General features: G+C 35.1%; 1 protein-coding gene and 1 pseudogene across 2 annotated transcripts; both read right to left on the reverse strand.

Moving 5' to 3' along the window:
* Positions 1-4,899: 4,899 nt before the first annotated feature.
* On the reverse strand, positions 4,900-17,732 carry LOC110308314 (prolactin-6A1). 2 transcript variants are annotated; one of them, XM_021180776.2, is made up of 9 exons: positions 17,644-17,732; positions 17,051-17,193; positions 13,785-13,978; positions 12,129-12,252; positions 11,284-11,424; positions 8,527-8,702; positions 7,640-7,753; positions 5,855-6,034; positions 4,900-5,100 (listed from the first exon to the last, which is right to left on the reverse strand). In XM_021180776.2, exons 5-9 carry the CDS (start codon positions 11,309-11,311, stop codon positions 4,909-4,911), a joined length of 690 nt encoding a protein of 229 aa, XP_021036435.1. In that variant the 5' UTR covers positions 11,312-11,424; positions 12,129-12,252; positions 13,785-13,978; positions 17,051-17,193; positions 17,644-17,732; the 3' UTR covers positions 4,900-4,908. The 2 variants fall into 2 exon arrangements, with proteins under 2 accessions (XP_021036435.1, XP_021036431.1); XM_021180772.2 differs by having other exon boundaries at positions 8,527-8,705.
* Positions 17,733-18,201: 469 nt separating this feature from the next.
* LOC110307634 (prolactin-6A1-like) lies at positions 18,202-20,168 on the reverse strand (annotated as a pseudogene).
* Between the last annotated feature and the right edge of the window lie 1,111 nt (positions 20,169-21,279).

The raw sequence follows: 21,279 nt of genomic DNA on the forward strand, positions 1-21,279 counted from the left end.
TATCAGGAATTCTTGAGTCTTAGGAAAAAGAGGGTATAGGGCTAAGCATTCTGTTGTCCAACAGCAATTTCTCAGATTCTGTCCAAGGGATACATGAATCTAGAAATATAATGGTAAGTTAGGAGTCTTTTTAATGCTATGTTCATTTAGGAGAATCTTAAGAGTAAGTTCCTAACCATGAAAATGGTCAGGTTTTATCAGTGCTCAACTCTGATCAATGTAGGGAAAATGATTCTTAATGATGTCGTGGGGGTGCCTTATTAAAAATGTATAGTAGTCTTCTAGAGACACACTGGAAGAACATACCATTGTGATTATGTCAATTCATCTTCAATCAGAAATAAGGCTTTGCTACGTACACCCTACTGCACATTCAGACTTGCAGGTACACTCAATTTTACATGCAAATATACTATCCTTGGATGAAACCTTCGTAAGAAATCTATTATGCACAGATATTATCAAATTGCCAGTTATTACTCTTCTTTAAACACGAGGATTATTTTCCTGCAATGGCAACAGAAAATTCAATCTCCTACTAAAAACTTTCTACCCGTTTTCTTTTTTCCTCTAGAATCAAACACCCTTAGAACAGATTCATGTACCTCTAGCCACTTCATAAGACAATTATTGAATACACAGTTATAATTCAGTACATAGTCAGTTGCTTTATTTTGCTTCTCCTCCTTATCCTTCCTTTCTCTTACCCTCTTTTTAAAAATCTACTCCCACTTCTCTTCAATTTTCCTGTTCTTTCCAATTACATTCACTTAATCTACTTTTTAAAATCTCTCAACTTCTCTTTTTTATTCTTTCCTCTTTTTCGTCTTTCCTTTCTTTTAATTTTGTTTCTCTTTGTGCTGGTATTGCCATTAATCAATTGGTTGTTCAAAGTCTTTATCCATAGTAGAACTATAGATTTTAAAATCTAAGTAAAGATTTTAAGTTCTCCCATCTCCCATATCAGTGAAAGATAAAGCAAGTATGATATTTTCAGACACATGAACCTGTGAGCAACATTTCTCCTTAACTAATAATTGAATCTTCACTTTTCCACATTCTTTTCTTATCTGTAGATTTGATTCTTCTTCATTATTAATTTTTCAATTATTTCATTTAATAATATACTTTATTAGAACTTGTCATTAATTATTATATGTATAATTCATTCACTAGCCCACCACATACTTCTGACCCTTATCTCTTATCTCTCAAGTATTCTTCCTATAACATATGGTTCTATTTCTTCTTTAACCTTGAGGAAACTGGCTAGAATTGTCAACAGAACTACAAAACATCAAATTGTTTTTTGGGGACTGGAGCCATTTTCACAAAATCAAATCTGTGAAAGTAAAATCACATCACAGTAAAATATTTTGTCTTCAGTGCTTTAACTTTTTTTAATGTACAGATCCTTCACTTCTTTAATTGGACTTACTTCCATATGTAATTTAGATGTTCTCCATTGTTATGCCGGTCCTCAGATTGAAAAAAAAAGAAGACAGAAAAAAAAGAAAGCTTAAAGCTTAATTTTGTTACATGATTAATCAATATTCTTAGTTCAATTTCTCATCTTTTCTAGAATATGATATCAAGAAAGTCTAATATTATTGTATAAAGATAATTCTTGTGTCTGTGTTAACTAAAGAAATATGTATTGTCAAAGGAAAAAACCCTCATCAAGCAGTGTTAAGTAGACAATCTTGAACATTCTTTTTCTTTAAATTCCTGGGATGGTGAAAAAATGATCTATGATACATGAATATTTATCACTCCCAGATTGATTGTGATTGTTATTGTTCCTATATGTGAGTACTTATCATTTCTTTCTTAATAATTTCTGTAAATGAAGATGTGTAATGATACCCATGGAGAATTTAGTTCACTGTTTACATCATTAGTTTGATATCAGAGTTTCTCAGGATTTACACTACTTTTAGAGAGAATTCTAATATGAGATTTCAATATAAAATTTATTATTTGACAAATTGACCACTAGATAATAAAAGGTCTAATGGTGATTAGTTGTTGATCTTATTAAGTCTTATATAAAGATACATAATTTTATTCACACTTGCTTTTGAATTTATAAAAGTTTAGATGTAAATTACACATAAATATTATTCTGCTTGAGTACAATAGAAAGTTTATACATTTACTTATATAGGTGCATGTACTAAAGACTTGACTTTAAAACCGAATGTTCTTGCCTTCATTGGGAAATGCTTTAGAATAACTATTTCTCTTTTCAATGTATCTGGTTCTTTATTAAAACTTTTTATGAATAATATGTTATAATGCAATGATAACAACATATATGCTACAATTAAAATTACATAGTGTTGAGTACTGGTAAGACTTGATCAATAAAGTGATGTTTAGTTTCTATCTTCTGGAACAGGTTTTAAAACATTATATACTATATACACTATATTTTCAGGAATTTTCTGAACAATTATTCATAAGTATTTCAGTTCAACTGAAAACTTTGCATTGTTGAAACATTCTTGTTTATTAACTTGAAGTGATCAGGATGAATTACACTCTTAGAACTGAGCTGGTGCTGGAAGGAGGCATGTTGAAAGCATGTAGGAGGGATGTAAATCCTAATGGACAGAGAAAAAGCATAATCTGTGATCCAAGAGAACACACATGAGTCTGACGAAAGAAACTGAGCTTTTCTTTGAGGTTTACACTCCCCAGACTATGCTCATCTGCTTCACAGTATTCTGCTGTGGTTTTTGTGTTTTGTGTCTTTCCCAGTAAGAAATTACATTCAATGAGGTCAAGGATGTCTGTCTTGCTTGTTTATCAGCATGCCAAAATCTTGCTTGTCTATCATGCCTGTTTATCTTGTTATCTTGCTTGTTTATCACTTGCCAAAAGATTGAGTAACTTGACACACATATTAAGAAATACATACCAGTTAAATGGCCAATAACTGCTCCCTGAAGTTAATTATAAGTTTGGAGCGTCAAAAGTTATTGTCTTTTCTACATGAAGCATCATTTATATAATCTGACAATTTTAAGATATATTTTTTTACATTCTTAGCCCAACCATGAATTACATTAAAAAAGAATTGTTAAACCATTTGTGCTATCCAGAATGAAACTTTATGAAAAGGTTTCAGAAAAGTTTCACATTGCTTAATTTCATTTTTACCATTTCTATTTTTTCTTTGTGCAATTAAGTAAAATGAGTGGTTTTGAGTAGTAAGTTCCGAAAACGATTTTGCACACTGGAGTACGTAAACTTTGCAATGTAATTTTCACATGGATCATCCATCAACATGACTCTGTTGTACATCAATCTAAGGAATAATATTTTTAAAGTAATTGTAGAACATGATTATTTTTAATAGTGGTTTGTTGAGCATCTCTTGATAGCAAGACTTAGATAAAAGAAAATAAGTTAGATTTGAGGAAGAAAACAAACAATACATTATGTTAGCTTTCCATTGGCATGGCACAATAATTGAGAAAATCACTTTCATAGGTAAAATTGCAAAATCAAATTTAAAGTTTAAAGTGGTTTTAGATCACTGAAGGTTTTGCATTGATCCCATGAAAGCATAGTTCATTATTCTGGGACCATGTGAAAGAGATGACAGAAGAGGAAAAAATGAACTAATATCTTAATTAAGACCTCCAGGAAAATCCCAATAACAATATCTCTTTCCAAAACCTTGTTCTTCTTTGTAAAGTCTTTACTAATTCATTACAGTTCTAATTGTCTTCAAAAAACAAGGATATGTACATATCCCAGTTCAAAACATATGCAAAACAGAGCATAGAGGAATGCTTAGAAAAAAATAGAAAACAACTTTAATGAGAACTGAGCTAAATTTCTACTTGTGGCTAGTATAGACATAGAAGGATTTTGATCATTTTTCCAGTCTCAGTTATAGTGAGTTATAGCATATTTCACATTTTACTTACTGATCCATTATGAATCTCTATGAATAAGAATGGAAAGGAAGTGGTTGAGATTACTGGAAGGGCTCAGTAGTGATAGAATGCCCTCTATTTTGCAGCTTAAAGATTCCCAATTCAATTGGGATCTTGTCAGTAATATATGCTCGAGTTAAAGAAGCAAATTGGTACTGGAAAACTATTCCACTTCTACTAATCTGGCATCCTATCTTAAGAACATTAAATGAATGTATATTCAGTGGTAGAAAAGTTAAAAGAAATGTTTTAGGGACTGATCATCTCTGTTTTCTTTGATGTGTGATTTGGGCCACAGGAAGATTAGAGGAATCTATTAAATAATTTGACTGAGATGAATTTGAAACTGGACCAAATAAGCCTTGCTAGATCCAGAGTAAAGAATAGATATGGGAGGCACCTAAAATAAATTTGAGGAGAAAAGCAAGAAGACAGAAGACAGACACATGTTTAACATCTAACAGTTTTTGCATTGCTTAAACATTTCATGGCATTTGAGCATCATAAAGTTCCATATTATTTATACTGTTTATCATTTTACATGAAAATTGTGCCATGGAGAGTGCATATCTTTCTGAATGTATCTGAGGCTTTTTTATTCTTTGTAGTATAGAGTCATTGTTTAATTGTCAGTGTTTTAATGAGGTGACTCAGTGATATATTGTAATTTTACATAAATTATTAATTGCCTTATTTGCATTCAAACTTCTGTTAATGGTGACAAGTTTTGATACCTACAACTCCATACTAGTGATATATTTGTTTATTTGTATTACAGGGTGAAATGAGATGTTGAAAAACTTGGATTTTAGACAGAAACATGTTTAAAGAGTCCGTTTTTATTTCTAATGAAGGATTCTTCACACAAAAACATTCATTCAAAGTTACAAATTATAAATTGGTTAAAATAAGATAGATTAAAAAGATCACTCTAAAAGTAAATTGGATGGTTGTGAGATTAACAATCTCTGTTATAGAGAAGTTTACACTTCAAAAGCCTGGTACTAGAGTCAATCTTACGTGAATCCTTGACCAAGCACTGGAATAAGTTAAACAAAGTAAGATGGCGAAGGTCTTCATCAGGTGACTGCAAGGATGCCAGTTCATTCCACACGGGATATCGCTCATTTTCTGGGGGTTCAGGTTGAATCTAATCACCAAAATATATCCATTTATTATTTATCATTATTTACTTGCTGTTATTCATTTTAAATATTGAAAGAACTCTTGGGATGAAATTAGAATTATAAGTTCTCAGATAAAGAGATGAATTTTAATGTCTCTATGCCAAAGTAGTGTGAATGTATTAGCCATGAAAATTCTATAAGATTCTTGAGTACATTTCCTGAATTCAGTAGATAGCAGATTAAGGCAAATACAGAGTCAGGAAAATGCTGTTTGCCTTTCAGAGATTGATTTTAGCAAGAGACAAGGTAAGTCTCAGGTCTCTCATAAGGGAATTTAAACATGTCCTTGCTATTGGCCTAGAGAATATTTTAATGATACTTTCATGTTCTACTTTTCAACCAAGTCTATTGTCCATAAAATACATGGCAAGGAATCCTCAGACATAGTGAGAACTGCACCTAATGCTTTCAGGTGCCAATAGTCCAGAGGTTGTTTGGACAGCTAGATCCACTGAGGCTGTCAGGATTCTTCCTCTTGCCAGGGGAAGGTACTTGATCAAAAGAGTATAAAGAGATATTCCTGCAGTGCAAAATACCCGGGAAAGCACCATTTAAATGGATTAAAGTGCCAGGGAATGTTTATTGAAGAGACCTTCTAACACAATGGATTATTACATTTTTTTATATATAAAATAATGCAGGTCTGCATTCATTCCTTATTACAGTAGTCACCTCTTTGATGAATGAAAGAAAGCAAAGGAATATAAGACTGCATACCTTGCTGAGTATCCCTCTAAGAACTTCTATAAGTACTATGATTTTTTCTTCAATATTTCTGGCTCTTGATATGATCTCATCTGGGGCTTGCTCCATATAACTCAGTTCAGTTATTATGTGATACAGAGGATATCTCCAAGCTGTCAGCATACTGATCATCTCTTTCACAAGGAATACACCCTAAACATCAATAATTAAACAACTGTATCAAGATTGATGAAATATGACAGAGTTAGCCCATGTGGTATATTCTCAAAGAAACTCAACTTAGCGTCTACTTATTATATTCATGTGAAAAACTATAAATGTAAGTTATTATGGAAATCTCAAAGTTTAGTCCTTTGCCTACAGTTTGAGTTAGACAATCTAAATATGTATGATTTGACTAAATACTTTTTCTAATGATATGTTTGATAATACATTTGTTACTCTATGAAGTTCTATGGTCTGTTCCCCTGTTGAAATCAGTAGTCTTTGATTTTTTCAATTGTTACATCTAGCAAATACAGGACCTGACTCTCATAAAACTGGTGGTAGCACTGCTCTTCAGTGACAAGTGGCCTAAATGACTTTCCCATAGGAATTCTTATATGGAAGCATTTAGTATAGTAATTATCACATTATTCATTAATACACTCATTTGTGATTTTTCATTTACTTTAAGACTCTGGGAGAAATATTCAAGTAAGACAGGCCTTTATATATTTGCCTTTCTGAGCTATGAGAAAGTAGACACTTGTTTCTTGCTGAGTAGCCTATGTATGAATATATGCAGGTGGAGAACAATGAAACAGCATTGGTGTTAATGAGTGAATGATGAACAGCAGAATAAACTCTATCTCCAGGTATGTGCTCACTGCCAAGGTCATATAAGAAGCTCATCTCTGAGTATAAAATGTTCCAGTGCTGCTATATAACAGTTTTTCTTTTGGCAATAAAAACAAATACTTGATTTGGTTCCATTGATCCACTGTGTCCAACATTTTGGCACTGTGATATGTCTCCAAATACATATGTGTTTGCTTAAAGCAAACTTTAAGAAAGGAAAAAACCTATAACAATCATAAATTGAAGATAGCTTGATACATGTACCTTGACATCAGAATGGATTATATAGTTGTATTCTGAGACCTGTAATGTTTTACTGGGATTCCCTTGTTCAGCTGAGATTACTAAGGACTGGGAGAAGACAGGTAATGTATTGAGGAATGTATATTCAGGTTAGAAGCAACAGTAGAACCAGGAAGTTCTTGAAAGTCAAGAGGAGAATTCTTTTTGATCAATAAGATGCAAAGTGGCAAACACAGAAGCATTTCAAATGTATAATTAATGAAACTGTATTTGCACTTCCTATACATAAAAATGAATATATTTAAGCATGTGTGCAGTTCAGTTCAAAGTGTCCTGCAAAATAATACATGTAATCCTAGCTATAGGCATTGGTAAAATAATTTACCTGAATGCACAATTTATGGTTCTAAGACAGCATTCTTTAATCTTTGGTATTACTTATAATTTATCATCTGTATAATAAGATTGTTTGACATCAGAAATGTAAATAAAGAAAATAGCCAATAAAAAATAACCAGAATACAAACAAACAAACAAACAAACAAACAAAAGAATGGTGTTTGATTAAACCCCCTTTCATTTTTCTAGGTGTGTGATTGAAACAATTTTCTCACAAATAACTTTTTCTTTCATATAACATATATTGGCTTCAACAGAGCAAAGCCAGTGTGAACTGCTTGCTTCCTCTGATTAAAGGACATGCTGTAGACTCACCGGCATCTGTCGGGCTCCCTCCTTAGACACTGAAATAGTCAATGTAGATGTGTGGCAGGCAGTAAGGTATCTGTCAGAGAACCACCTGCCTGGTTTATATCGCACATCCTCCATCTAATTAAAAAAAAAAAAAAAAAAACAGAAAACAAACAAACAAAAAAAACCAAAAACAAAAAGACTGTCTTAATTAAGACACAAGTAAATGAATACATGACCAGAAAATTGATTCATTTGTCAAAGTTATTTTCATTTTGTCTGTGTGGGCTTGTGCAAATGAACGCATATGCATGCACATGCAGGTTTTTGCAAGTGCATGTGTCATCAAGCAGTACTACCAGTGTGGGGATCAAAGGCATTGTTCCAGTTTTGGGCCTTTTTTACTACATCAAGTTAGCTGAACTGGCAATGCCTGAGATTATACTGTTATGACCTTCCATCTCACTACAGTAGGGCTGACCTTAAACACATGTGTTATCAAGTCTGCTTTCTATGGATTATATGGATCCTGAGATCCTCAAACCTGCACTGCAACACTTTGTCACCTTTCTATCACTCACTAGCTGTAAATTTTTTTTAAAGTAAGAACTGCATTAAAATGTGATCTGGAAGAATTCAGAAACTGATCTTTTCACCTATTGTTCCCATATTAATTCTGTAGTCATTCCCCATTAAATCCCCAGCTAGCCTCCCAAACAGTTTTTTTTTTTTCCGCTTACTATTTCAAGAGTCTCTTCTATGATTGTTACCCTTCTGAATTAAGGATGCTTTCTATTAGTGATGACATATATCATCTAAATATGCTGTAGCATGCTTCCTAGTAAACCACAGAGCTCTACAGTAGCTGGCTGGAGGCCCATTTTGTCAGAAACCCAAAGTGATGTACTTACAAATATCCCGTGCATTTCTGCAGTGAGCTCACTGACATTATGAGATAGTATGGTGGCATGATCAAGCAGGTCATATATAGACATCTCACCATATTCAGCCCAACTGGCATGCATGGGCACAGAGGCCACATTCTTCCACAGAAGGAAGTTTGACGCCAACAGTATCAGGAGAGTCCCTGCTATATGGAAACAGGAGCGAGGATGAGATTCATTCCTTTGAGGTTATCAAGGTTATTGTGGTAATCAAACATCTACCACTGAAAGATTCAATTAAATAATTAACTTATATAAATATATTTATTGGTTAAGTTTTTGGATTACTATGAAAATTAACACTGACTTTTTTTTTTAACAGTTTGAACTCAATTCTTAGTGAGCTTTTTAAAATTTACCTATGTGCTATTTTTTTTCTTTTTGAGTAATTACTTAAAGACAAAATTCAAAAAGCAAAATGAATACCATGTGAGATTAAGATACATAAGATACACAAACCAAACTGCGATGTAGAAGGAAAAAAATGTTTTCCTGAGACACATGATAAGAAAAACAGAGCTATTTCACATTTCACAGAACACAGCGAAGGTCCTATCATCAAGGTGGAGCTTCTAACTAGAATGCCAAGTTTTCATTTTGCCCAGAGTGATATCTCATCTAATTTCAAACTGGCCATCATTTATTTTATCAAAAAATATTCTAGTTCAGTGTAGCCTCTGGCCTTTGTGTATGGTTATCAGCAACCCATTCTTCCTACTTGAAGCTCTCCCTGTTCAGTTTTAACTTCTCAGTGGTTGTCAAGTTATGCATTTTCTCTGTTTTCTCATTTGTTTTGGCTCCTTTATTTTTCCCCAAGTGTCTGTTTCCACCATTTGACCCCTTCATCCCCAACCAAGCAGAGAGTGGTAGCAGCTGAAGTGACATTCTGCCTCTGGTTCTTCTGTGCCATCCGCTGGAGGATTTAGACACAGCATTCACTTCCTTTGTCATTGTCACCACTTCACCAGCAAAATCAAACACTTTGGTGATCTTCACCCTTTAGTTTTCTCTAGATATTTTGCTTTGATCTCAGTTTACTTGAATTTGACTACTTGGTCTCTTCTTCTGCCTTGAATTGTGAAGTAGGGTCTGATTTTGATTTCCATCCCTCTACATCAGGGAAACTTGGTCACAATCCATCTTCTTTCTTTTTCCCTGTATTCTCTGACACAAGGCTAGGGCTCTGCACCTACCTTCTTTTTTCTTTGCCTTCTCAGGCAGCTCTTCATCACTCATCTTCCTTCACTAATTCATGGACATCATCTTCTCTGTGCTTCTCCATTCAGAGACATATTGTCTCAATCCTCCTCTGACATGGAGAAATCTTTAGACTTGAATACATCCATGCAGCTGAGGCTCTAGGTCTTCATCCAGAGAACTACAGCTGCTGCCCACAAACAGCTAAGTCTATGAGAGAACATGAACCTGCAGGGCAGTAGCTAGAATGGCCTTCTGACATTTTTTTTTTTAATCATTCACCACTGAAAGAAAGTCTGCTGTTAGGAATTTATGCTGCTTCTCAATGTTCTGATTCCTTATGACACTGTCTCTAACTCAGCACTCAGGGTTTACATTTTGACTAAGACAACACACTTTATTTGTGTCTTATATCTTCATGCCTTATAAAATTAGACACATGATTGCCTATTGCTTAAAAGTAAGAGTGATGACAATCCAGTCATGAAAGGATACTGTATGCTGGATTTGCTAATTCACAATAATACCATGGCCTGCTCTTCTACCCAAGATTCAGAATGAGCCTTCTATACAGTTGAACTTTACAATCACTTGAGGGTAGAGTAGGTCAATGCAATATTATCAAATTGTGCTGGTGAAAAGGAGTGTTGAAAAAGGTGTGACTTTTATTAAGTCCTATTAATAGATTCTGGAAGACTGAGTGCCAGCACTGTAGACTATCTCACTGGGGTGTGTCTTAAATGTCTGTGTAGCAGAGACCCCACCCCATCACGAGTGCTGAGACTCATTTGCAGGTGTCGATGCTTCCAAAGCACCACCTTTACTTTTCATCACATGAGCACAGAAGCCCTAGTATTCTTCACTTTATCTATATTATTGCTTGCTCTATCAAACAATCATTTTACACTTTTGACAATGATCCATGTTAAACTCCTCTCTAATTTGCTAATTTGACAGACAGACAGACATATCTCTAACATACCAAGACTTTCACTCTAAACACAAAAGAAGCAATTCATTTTAGAAACATGAGTTAAAATCAATTTTTGTATTTCTTGATACCATTACTAAATAATTTCTGAAATAAAAAAAATGTGATTTTTCAGAAATTTAAATTCCCCCAAAACTTTCATGATTCATTAGTTTTCTGGGCTGGCCAGTTTGCCAAAACCAAACAGTCTTTTTAAACTCTAGGTATGGATTTACAAGCTTCAACCACCCCAGGAGATTTCACCATTCGTTTGTTTCCTTTAGTTCAACTAAGATGCTGAATCATCTTAATAATTACCACTTGTGTTGAGGAGAAAGAGAAATCACATCTTTAAAAACTGTTGTAAAATGGTCTACATTGCTCCTGAGCAGGTCCTTTCTAGATTATGATTTTTTCCTAGGCCTTCTCAATTAAATATGTCTGTTAACCCCAGGTATACAAGATAAATCTCTAAGAAAAGAATATCAGCCAATAACCTTGGAGAACCAATAAATATATAATATTTACTTATAAGGCATTAGTGAGAGCTTACGTACAGAAGTAAGGTTGACTCAAAGACAGCATCTGGAAAATAACCACGTCTGTGGGCCACGGAGGAATGCAGCTGCGCTGGAGTCATCTCAGTTTATTGTTCACGTTTTATATACTCTGGCAGATTGCCCCAAGGCCATGTACTACTGGAACAGGAAGGAAGTAAGGTATAAAACTGAATTGCTTCATACGAATAGGTTCCAATTACTGTCCTGCTTCAGGGAATGTTAACAGTGTCACCACTACTATCATAGACCTGCCTTATCTAAATGTTTCTGCCATTTACAGGGTATAACTATATATACTGCAGTTTATAGGGTATGAACTTACTTCTAGATCTATAGAGCCAGAGCCTTCTCTACTCCTTGATCAGGGATAATGACCCTATCAGTGTAAGTGTAAACTGTTCTTCAACACATACCCCATTTCCTCAGATACTTGCATTCTTTCAGTGACATGTTTTAAATGTTTGCTGCCTCAGAAGAACATAAGATCTGTACATGAATTGTAATGAATATTAGGACATCTATTTTCATCATTTTAACTGACTATCTCATTTTGTCCTGTAACCTGTGACTACTGTAAAGATTTGCTCTGGGCAAAATAAGCCTAGAGAGGAATCATTCAAAATCATTTGTTAGGTATATTATATCCATGTATCAAGGAAAGGTGAATGATTCTTTAGTGTTGCCTGTAACCACAGTAAATCATTGTGCACATTTAGGGCAAATCCAACCCTTTCATCTCCATTTGTCTGTACTAAGATAAGTTCTCTCCATCTACTGCAGCCTATAGTTCAGAAGTTTTTGTCTGTAAGGTTTTGCAACAAATTAGGGGATTCTATACTTACATGTTTCCTAAAATGTCTCTTAACATAGGATTTACAGGTCTCATAGAATGTCCTTGCATGTAATCAACATTTGCATCTTGCTTTAGATTTGATTTAGTAAGTTCTCACTACCAAAAACTTCTTCCTGCACAGTAGAGAGTGCAGAGGCAATCACGGTTTCATCTTGGACCCCTAGAGAGGCTTGTTCTCTCTTTTTTGTCTTGATTTTCTTGTAGTCCTAATATATATATATATGTATATATATATATATATTATATAATATTATATAATATTATATAAAGGGCTCTGTTACGGTAGTTCTAGAGAACTGTATGAACCATTATAAATATTCATGTTTCACTTTGCTTCCTAGTCTCTCTATACTACTGACTAGTGAATGATGCCTGACACAACAATTCCTTTAGAGATTCATCTACCTAATTATCCTATAGACACGAAGAGGTAATTCCAGTAGTCTCAGTGACTAACATTGTACAAGACCAAAGAACTAGTCTCTAAGTGCAATGTCTGGCCAGAAATATTCAGTGGTCTGATAAGGGACTGATTGGAAACAATAATGGCAAATCATCTTCACACACAAATAAAGGTTTGATACATCTCACCCCACTTTCACACATGGAAGCACTCTCACTTTTGCAAGTAAGCCTCCTAACCACTGGACCAAAACCTTCACAGCAGTGATTCTTGTTTAAATGATAGGATTAACTTCATTCTAAATGTCAACAGGAAGCTCAACATTTCCTTGAATCTTTACTAATAGCTGACCAATGTACATACAGGTACTGGAGATTTTTTTCTTTAAAAGACTTATTGGACTGTAAAATTAAACTTATTTTCATATCTAGTGCATATCATGTGAATATTTTTATACTTTTCTCTTGGTTTGTGTTTTTCTGTTTGTTTACTAGAATCTTTAGATCTTAAGACAAATTAGTCTGGAACTCACAACATATCTAGTCTTATCTCAAATTTACCACGGTATTTCTCCTTATATATCTGGAAATCTGGAGTTTCAGGTATGATCCATACCTGCTTTATATGAAAATATATCTGAGATAATTTCTGATGCCCAGGAATAGCATTCCCTCTTTTTGCCCTCCATTTTCCTCTCTTGATTCCTCTCCTCTCCCCTTTTTGAGGGAGCCATTTCGAATAGCCATTTTTATTATCAATAAATATTTTTCTTACTCAAACTTTCCACAAATTTAAGAGACAAAAATAGAGAAATAATGTGTTATGTGTTATACCAAGTTCTGTGACTGTGAGTACTGGTAGGTTTTCATAAATAAAACTAGATCTAGCTTTTCCAGGTCTAGAAATATTTTTATATTAGAGCATTAAGGATGTAATGAATGTTTAGGCATTTACTACACAATTATTCATAAATTGTATCAGTTCAAAGAAAAAGAGTTTGAGTAATTGAAAAGTTCTTCAGATCAATGTGAAGTGAAACATACCTCTAAAGGTTCACTTCTGCTAGGATACACTGATAGAAATCATTTAGGAGGGATATAAATCCTGATGGACAGGACAAAAGTTGGATTTGTAATCCAAGTGAATACCTTGTAGTTTGAATTAGCACAGGAAATGAGGCTCAATTTTTGCTTGAGTCCTAACTTGACATTATCTGAAACACCTTTCCCAACACCTGCTCACCTTGAGCCTCTAGCAGATCTGTTGAATCTTTTCTTCTAGAGAACAGTTCACCTCCTCACCTGGTTTACAAGGTCCATGTGTCCTGTTGGTGTTCTTTATTTTTTCCAGTAAGAATATATGTTTAACAAGTTCAGGCCTGTTTATTGTTTTTGCTCATCAGTTTGGAACCAAAGACTGTGTAAGTGCCTGGGCAACTGGAAAAGGAAATACCTTGTAATCACTGGGTACCTAACAGCTGCTTAGCCTGATTGGTTAAGTTTGGAGATTCTGTAGGTTACTGGTGATTGCTGATAAAATATTTTTCATTTAATCTGACAGGATTAAGATACTTTCTTTTCACTTTCTCAGCATGGCATTAAACAATATTTGAAAACACTTGTTACACTAGTTGTAGTAATCAGTTGGACCATTTGTAAAATGGTAGTAGATTTGGTTTAGTTCAAAGATTGTAACGTCTACTCATCTTGGTGTGATTATGTGAAGTGGGTGCTTCTAAATAGGAAATTAAGAACTTATGGTCACTTGATCTTTGACAAAGGGGCTACAACTATCCAGTAGAAAAAAGACAGCATTCAACAAATGGTGCTGGTTGAATTAGCAGTTAGCATGTAGAAGAATGCAAATCAAACCATTCTTATCTCCTTGCACAAAGCTCAAATCCAAAAGGATCAAGGACCTCCACATAAAACCAGATACACTGAAACTATTAGAAAAGAAAGAGAGTAAGAGCCTTGAACACATGGGTACAGGAGAAAATTTCCTGAATACAACACCAATAGCTTATGCCCTAAGATAAAGAATTGACAAATGTGACCTCCTAAAATTGCAAAGCCTCTATAAGGCAAAGGACACTGTCAGTAGGACAAAATGGCAATCAACATATTGGGAAAAGATCTTTACCAAACCTACATCTGATAGAGGGCTAATATTCAATATATACAAAGAGCTCAAGAAGTTAGACTCCATAGAACAAGATAACCCTATCAAAAAGAGGGTACAGAGCTAAACAAAGAAATCACAACTGAGGAATACCGAATGGTTGAGAAGCACATAAAAAAAGGTTCAACATCCTTACTTATAACAAAAATGTAAATCAAAACAACCCTGAGATTACACCTCAAACCAGTCAGAATGACTGAGAACAAAAACTCAGGTGACAGCAGATGCTGGCAAAGATGTGGAGAAAGAGGAACACTCCCCCATTGCTGGTGGGATTACAAGCTAGTACGACCACTCTGGAAATCAGTTTGCCAGTTCCTCAGAAAATAGGACATACCAGAAGATCCAGCAATACCGCTCCTGAGCATATAACCAGAAGATACTCGAACATGTAATAAGAGTACATGCTCCACTATGTTCATAGCAGCCTTATTTTTAACAGTCAGAAGCTGGAAAGAAACCAAATATCCTTCAATAGAGGAATGGATACAGAAAATGTGGTACATTTACACAATGGAGTACTATTCATCTATTTAAAATGATGAATTCATGAAGTTCTTAGGCAAATGGTTGGAACTAGAAAATGTCATCCTGAATCAGGTAACCCAATCACAAAGAGCATACAAGGTATGAACTCACTGGTAATTGGATATTAGTTGAGAAGTTCAGAAGATCCAAGTTCCAATTCACAGACTGCATGAAACTCAAGAAGAAGGAATACCACAGAGTATTTCTAGATACTTTGGTCTTTGGTCTTTCTAGAAGGGTGATCAAAATACCCATGGGAGGAGATACAGAGATAAAATTTGGATCAGAAACTGAAGGAAATGTCATCCAGTAACTCTCCCACTTGGGAATCCATCCCATGTATAGTCACCAAACACAGACACTATTGTGGATGCCACAAGTGCTTGCTGACAGGAGCCTGATATAGCTCTCTCCTGAGAGGCTCTGCCAGTGCCTAACAAATATAGAAGTGGAAGCTTACAACCATCCATTGGACTGAGCACAAGGTCCCCAAAGGAGGAACTAGAGAAAGGACTGAAGGAGCTGTAGGGGTTTGCAGCCTCATGGGCGGAACAACAATATGAACCAAGGAGTACCCACAGAGCTCCCAGGGACTAAACCAGAAACTAAAGAGTACACAAGGAAGGACTCAAGGCTTCAGCTACATATGTAGCAGAGGATAGCCTTGTGTAGCATCAGTGAGTGGAGAGTCCCTTGGCCTTGTGAAGTCTCCATGCCGCAGTATAGAGGAATGCCTGGACAGGTAAGCAGGTGTGGGTGGGTTAGTGAAACAAATATCACTCCCATATGTGACTAAATTGCTTCCCAGGTCTTTCTGACTCGTCTTTCCATTCATACTGGTCATGATTATGGTGAAAGTGCTTGAGACTTGGCTGATTACTGACATTCTATAGGCATCGGAGAGGGGATAATATGCTAGAAGATATTCCATAAAATACATTTGAAAGATTTTCAATCCTAAATCAAAAAACAAGTATAACATTGTAGAAATAGTTTTCAAAGTAATTAATTTCATTAGTTGATTGATTGACTATCTCCTGAGTATGAGGCAGTAGGTGACAATAACAGGTAGGTTTGCTTGAAATCATCTTCTGGAATGAGCCCCATGATTGGTTATCCAATACTAAGTTTTATGCCCTAACAACAACAACAACAGTATATGTGTTTATTTAACAATAATATGAAAAAGAGGCCATGAATTTAAGGAAATGTAGGCCTGCATGGGAGAGGTGAAGAGAGAAGATGGGGCAAATGAACTCATCATATTTTAATCAAAAATTCAATACATTAAAATTGATGGCACTTAATAGTGAAGTTTCATAGTAGTTACATTGTCATTTTACTACCAAAATCAGCCTATAGATACCTTCATAATGAATCTAGGGCTTTTCTAGTTCTTAGTAGAATCAATCATTCATAGTCTCAATCCTTACTTTAATAAGATGATTCACACTAACTTGGTGTCATTTCAGGTAAGCTCGAACTACCTTACTTGCAAACAAAACCTCAGTAAATGGTGATATAATTGTGGCATATTTTGATACAGCTAATCCAATGCTATTGATTGATTTTGTATTGCATGAAAAATAGACATCAAAAATTAGATTTTTAGAAAATATATTGTAAATAGAGAACTTTAATCACAATGCAAAAATCTATTATTTTCAAAATTTATAAAACCAAACCAAACCTCAAACTAAAAAGTTTCAAACAATCATATCAGAATTAGATGTGGTAGGCTTAAAGTTAGCAAGCACTGTCATAGACAAATCAGAACTTTAGGAGCTTTAGATTATCACCAATCTTCTGTGAATCCCTGCTCAGGCACTGAAACTGGCTATGAAAAGCAAAAGCATGAAGGTCTTCATCAGGTGACTGACTGCAAGGATGTCAATCCTTTCCAGACTGGTTACTCCTTGACTTATTTGAATTCAAGATGAATCTAATCACCAAAAGAAAAAAACATATTTTTCATTATTATGTGGTGGCCATTATTCATTACAAATGGTAAATGGATAATTGAAGGGGACAGTTAGGATTGTAAAACTTCTGACGAAAGCATGGAATTCAATATAGACACATTAGACTAGTGTTAATGCATCAGTCACAAAAATTCTAAAGGATAGATCCTTAGAAATATTTTGTGCATACAGTAGATTGAAGATTAAGGATGTGTTCATATATAAGGAAGATGGAGGAGCAAGAAGGGGCTACCTGCCTGTAGACATGGATTTTACCAGGGATAATTCATGAGAAAACTTAAACATGTCCTCATTATTGGCCTGGAGTATATGGTCCTGATGCTAAAAGGGAACTGTTGCCCAATTCTAATTTTCAACTAAATCTATTGACAACATAGTACATGGAATCTCAGATTTGGTGAGGAATTTACCTGATGCTTCCAGGTTCAATTAGTCCAATGATTGTTGTAATAAGACCTAGTGATGGTGTCAGGAGATTTTCCTACTGTGGCCTCCCTTCCCCCAGCCTGGAACCTGCTTGCTCAAGGGTGGAGCTAACGGCTCATTCGTCCTGCCACGCCCACTGCTGGAACCTGCCTTTGCTGCCTGGAGGCGCACACGTGTTCGTCCTGCTACTGGACCCTGAGTTACTTGGCGGGATATTGGGTTCCCTCCCCCTTCCTTTATAACTGAGTGTCTGGAAATAGTAAAATTGAGCCTTGATCAGAACTTGTTGTCTTGGCTCCATTGTTTCTTCCGCCCCGTCTAGATTCCTCTCTTTTCAGCGAACTGCCATTCTCAGTTGAACCGTTCGTGTTGTGGACTGCGGGCAGGCCGCAACACCTACCACTACAGAAAGGTCATTATTCAAAGAACTGTGAGGAACATCTACTTTGAATTGGTATTCCTGAAATATGGAATAATTGATCTTAGAAAAGTTGTGGATTGCCATAAATCTTTAGAAGTAAGATTTTTAAAAGACTAGATGACTATATTTTGATATATTGAATTTCTTTTAAGGGGTTCATCAACTCTGATGAACAAGAAAAACAAAGAAACATAAGAAGACTGCAAAGCTTAGTGAGTGTTCTCTGAACACCTTGAAGTCCATTCACAGTTATGCCGGCAATGTTAGTTCTTGGTATGAATGCAGTAGGAGGTTCTTTCATACCGCTGAGCTCAGTCACTATGTGCTTCAGAGAGTCTTTCCAAGCTCCCAACATAGTATCTCTTGCAGAAGAATAGCACCCTACACAATGACAATTTAACAATTGTATTAATATTTCTAAAAAAATAAAAACCCAGCAATGTTCATAGTTCATGTGGCATTTGCTCAAGAGCTAAATAAGACTTGTGTATGTTAGTGAAATAATTTTGTAGATGGCACATGTTATCTACACATTAGAAACAAAAGTAGATCAAGAATGGTCCTGAAAGTCAAAGGATACCTTGATGGTCAGTAATATGCAAAGCTGCAAACACAAGAGCCATTCATAATGTGTAATAAACGAAACTATGTTTTTCATTTCCTCTATATACACAAGAATATATTTAAGTATGCATGCAGTTCAGTTCAAAGTGTGCTACATAATTATAAGCACAACCCCAGCTATGATCATTGAGAAAACAGGTTCTCTTGATAAAATTTTTATAGATCTGCTAATATTACTTAGCTTTTAATTTTACGGTCTACAGTTCTACAATGCAGATTGTTTTTTTGTTTTTTTTGTTTTTTTTGTTTTTTTTTTTTTTTGACTGCTCTCCCATTCTCCAGTCTTCTGCATGTGTGATTACACCCACAATGTGCGGCTTCAAAACATAGCTAGTAACCTGCTTAGTTCTTTAGGTTAAAGCATAAGCTGAAGATTCACTTGGATCTGTTCAGTTTACTCTTCAGTTATCAGAAAAGCAAAGGTGTATATGTGGCAACTGCTTTGGGATCCATCGAGGTACCACCTGCCTGGCTTGTATTGTGCATCCTGTAACTTATGAAAAGGACTCAGTTATCTTAATTTGGAAATGAATAAATGCATTATACATGAAAATTATTAATATAATTTGTGTGCATTTTTAAAATTTTTGTGTGTATGTTTGATTTATATGATTACTTGTGTTCGTGGGTGTGTGCATAGTCATGTGTGTAAATGAATTTCTGTATGCATCACGATAGAAGTGTACTAGAAAGTGAACAACCTCAGATGTTTTAGATTTCTTTCCATGTTTTCTGAGACAGTCTTTTCTTGTCAGCTACTGTGTGTATTATCTAGCTTGCCCAGTAATATTCCAGGATCCCTTGTCATTCCTCTCATCTCTCTGCAGGAGTGCAGGATTTACAGAGATGACTTACTATGTTCTGATTTTTGAGGATTGTTTTGAATCTTTAGGATTTTGTGCGTTCACAGCACCTTATTTATTCACTGAGGCATTTTCCTAAAATTAGGTGTGTAATTCAAAACAAAAGTACAAAAACTAATTTTTAAAAATTAAGAAAAATAACCTTTTCCTTAATTTTTAAACTACTTGGCATGTAGTTTTACTCTTTTACCTATCTAACTCCCACTTTCTTCCCCTCTTAACTATTAGCTTTGAGATTTCATGGAACTGTTCTCTTCTTGATATATTCAGTCACTAATTGTTTATTTTCCCTATGAAATTATGTCCATGGTGCAAATGCATTTGCTCTTTATAATAACCCAGCCAATGGCATGGAAAATTCCATTAGAAAGAAGGCAGAAATAAGTGAGATACTTTCAAAGGCTTTTAACATTTCTGAAGTTTAGCTAGGGAGTTCAGAAGACAGGCTCAGGGCATAACCAAACATGTTCTTGAGGGTTTTCTGGCAGAAACTATCCCAGCTGGGGCACAAAGGTACAGAGGCCACAATATCCCATAGGTGAAGATTTGAAACTAGCAACACTAGAAGTATCCCTGCTAAATAAACAGAGGTGTCACTCATGTTGATCTATCCAGTGTGGCTATAAAAATTAGTTCTGTAGAGAAAAGCTTTGGACTCTTCAGGGCTTTCTGCATGATTTGGTTCTGTATATCAGGAATGGGGAATAAACATCTTGGCCTGTTTACACATAGCTATATAATTCTCTTTGCACTGATAGTTTGTAAGTGGGTGACTTTCTGCATTTAGGATTGCCCCCAGAAGTCCTTCTGAATACAGCAAACACTAAGAGTCCATAATAATTGCAAGTGAACATTTCTAAGTAATTCTGTTCAGATGGTTTAGGGAATTCATGCTCATTTACAGTTTCACACTCTATGTATTTATAATATTTTAAACTCAAAATCTGATTTTAGCATTTGGTCCCTGATGTGAAAAGGACAGCAATGGTCACCTGTTTGCTTTATCTTCATGACTGATGAGAATAAACATATGACTCTTAGATTTATAACACCAAGGATGAAGAGTGTCTTGTTGTGAAAATGACACCCTATCTTGATTTTTATTCCATGAAAATCTCATAAGTAGTTTATTTAATAAAATGATTTTGGATTTTTTTCCCTAGGGAATGGGAACAACCTAAGTGATCTTCAACCAATGAATAGATAATGAAAATATTATATATATATATATATATATATATATATATACACACACAATGAAATTCTATTTAGCTGTAAAGAAATAAAATCATGAATTTATGCATTTTCAGGTAAAATAATGGAAATAGAAAATATAATATACTGAGTGAAGTAAACTAGTCCCAGAAAGAATTCCACAGGTACTCTTGTTTTCAGATTTGAATGTGTCATGGCCCATGGGATTGTCAAACAGGGTCTGAGGAACCACCTGTGGAAAGAATGGGGGGGGGGCAAGAAACACAAGGATGGACAGCAAGTCTGATTGATCAACCTGTCAAATTTTTATTATTCCCAGGCAGGTTTTATGCCCATAGAAGCAGGGTATGTCGAGGGGGATGACACAGAATCAATTTGTTTCTGGGGGAATGCACTTGTTCCAAAAAGCAGGATATTGACTAGGTAAAAGGTTCAGCAGGAGAAACAAAATAGAATGGGTTGCTAGGGACCTGTCCACAAGATCTATAGCTATTTGT

Source organism: Mus caroli, unplaced genomic scaffold, assembly GCF_978045245.1.
Source record: "Mus caroli unplaced genomic scaffold, Mus_caroli_1 scaffold_15, whole genome shotgun sequence".
Lineage (NCBI taxonomy): Eukaryota > Metazoa > Chordata > Mammalia > Rodentia > Muridae > Mus > Mus caroli.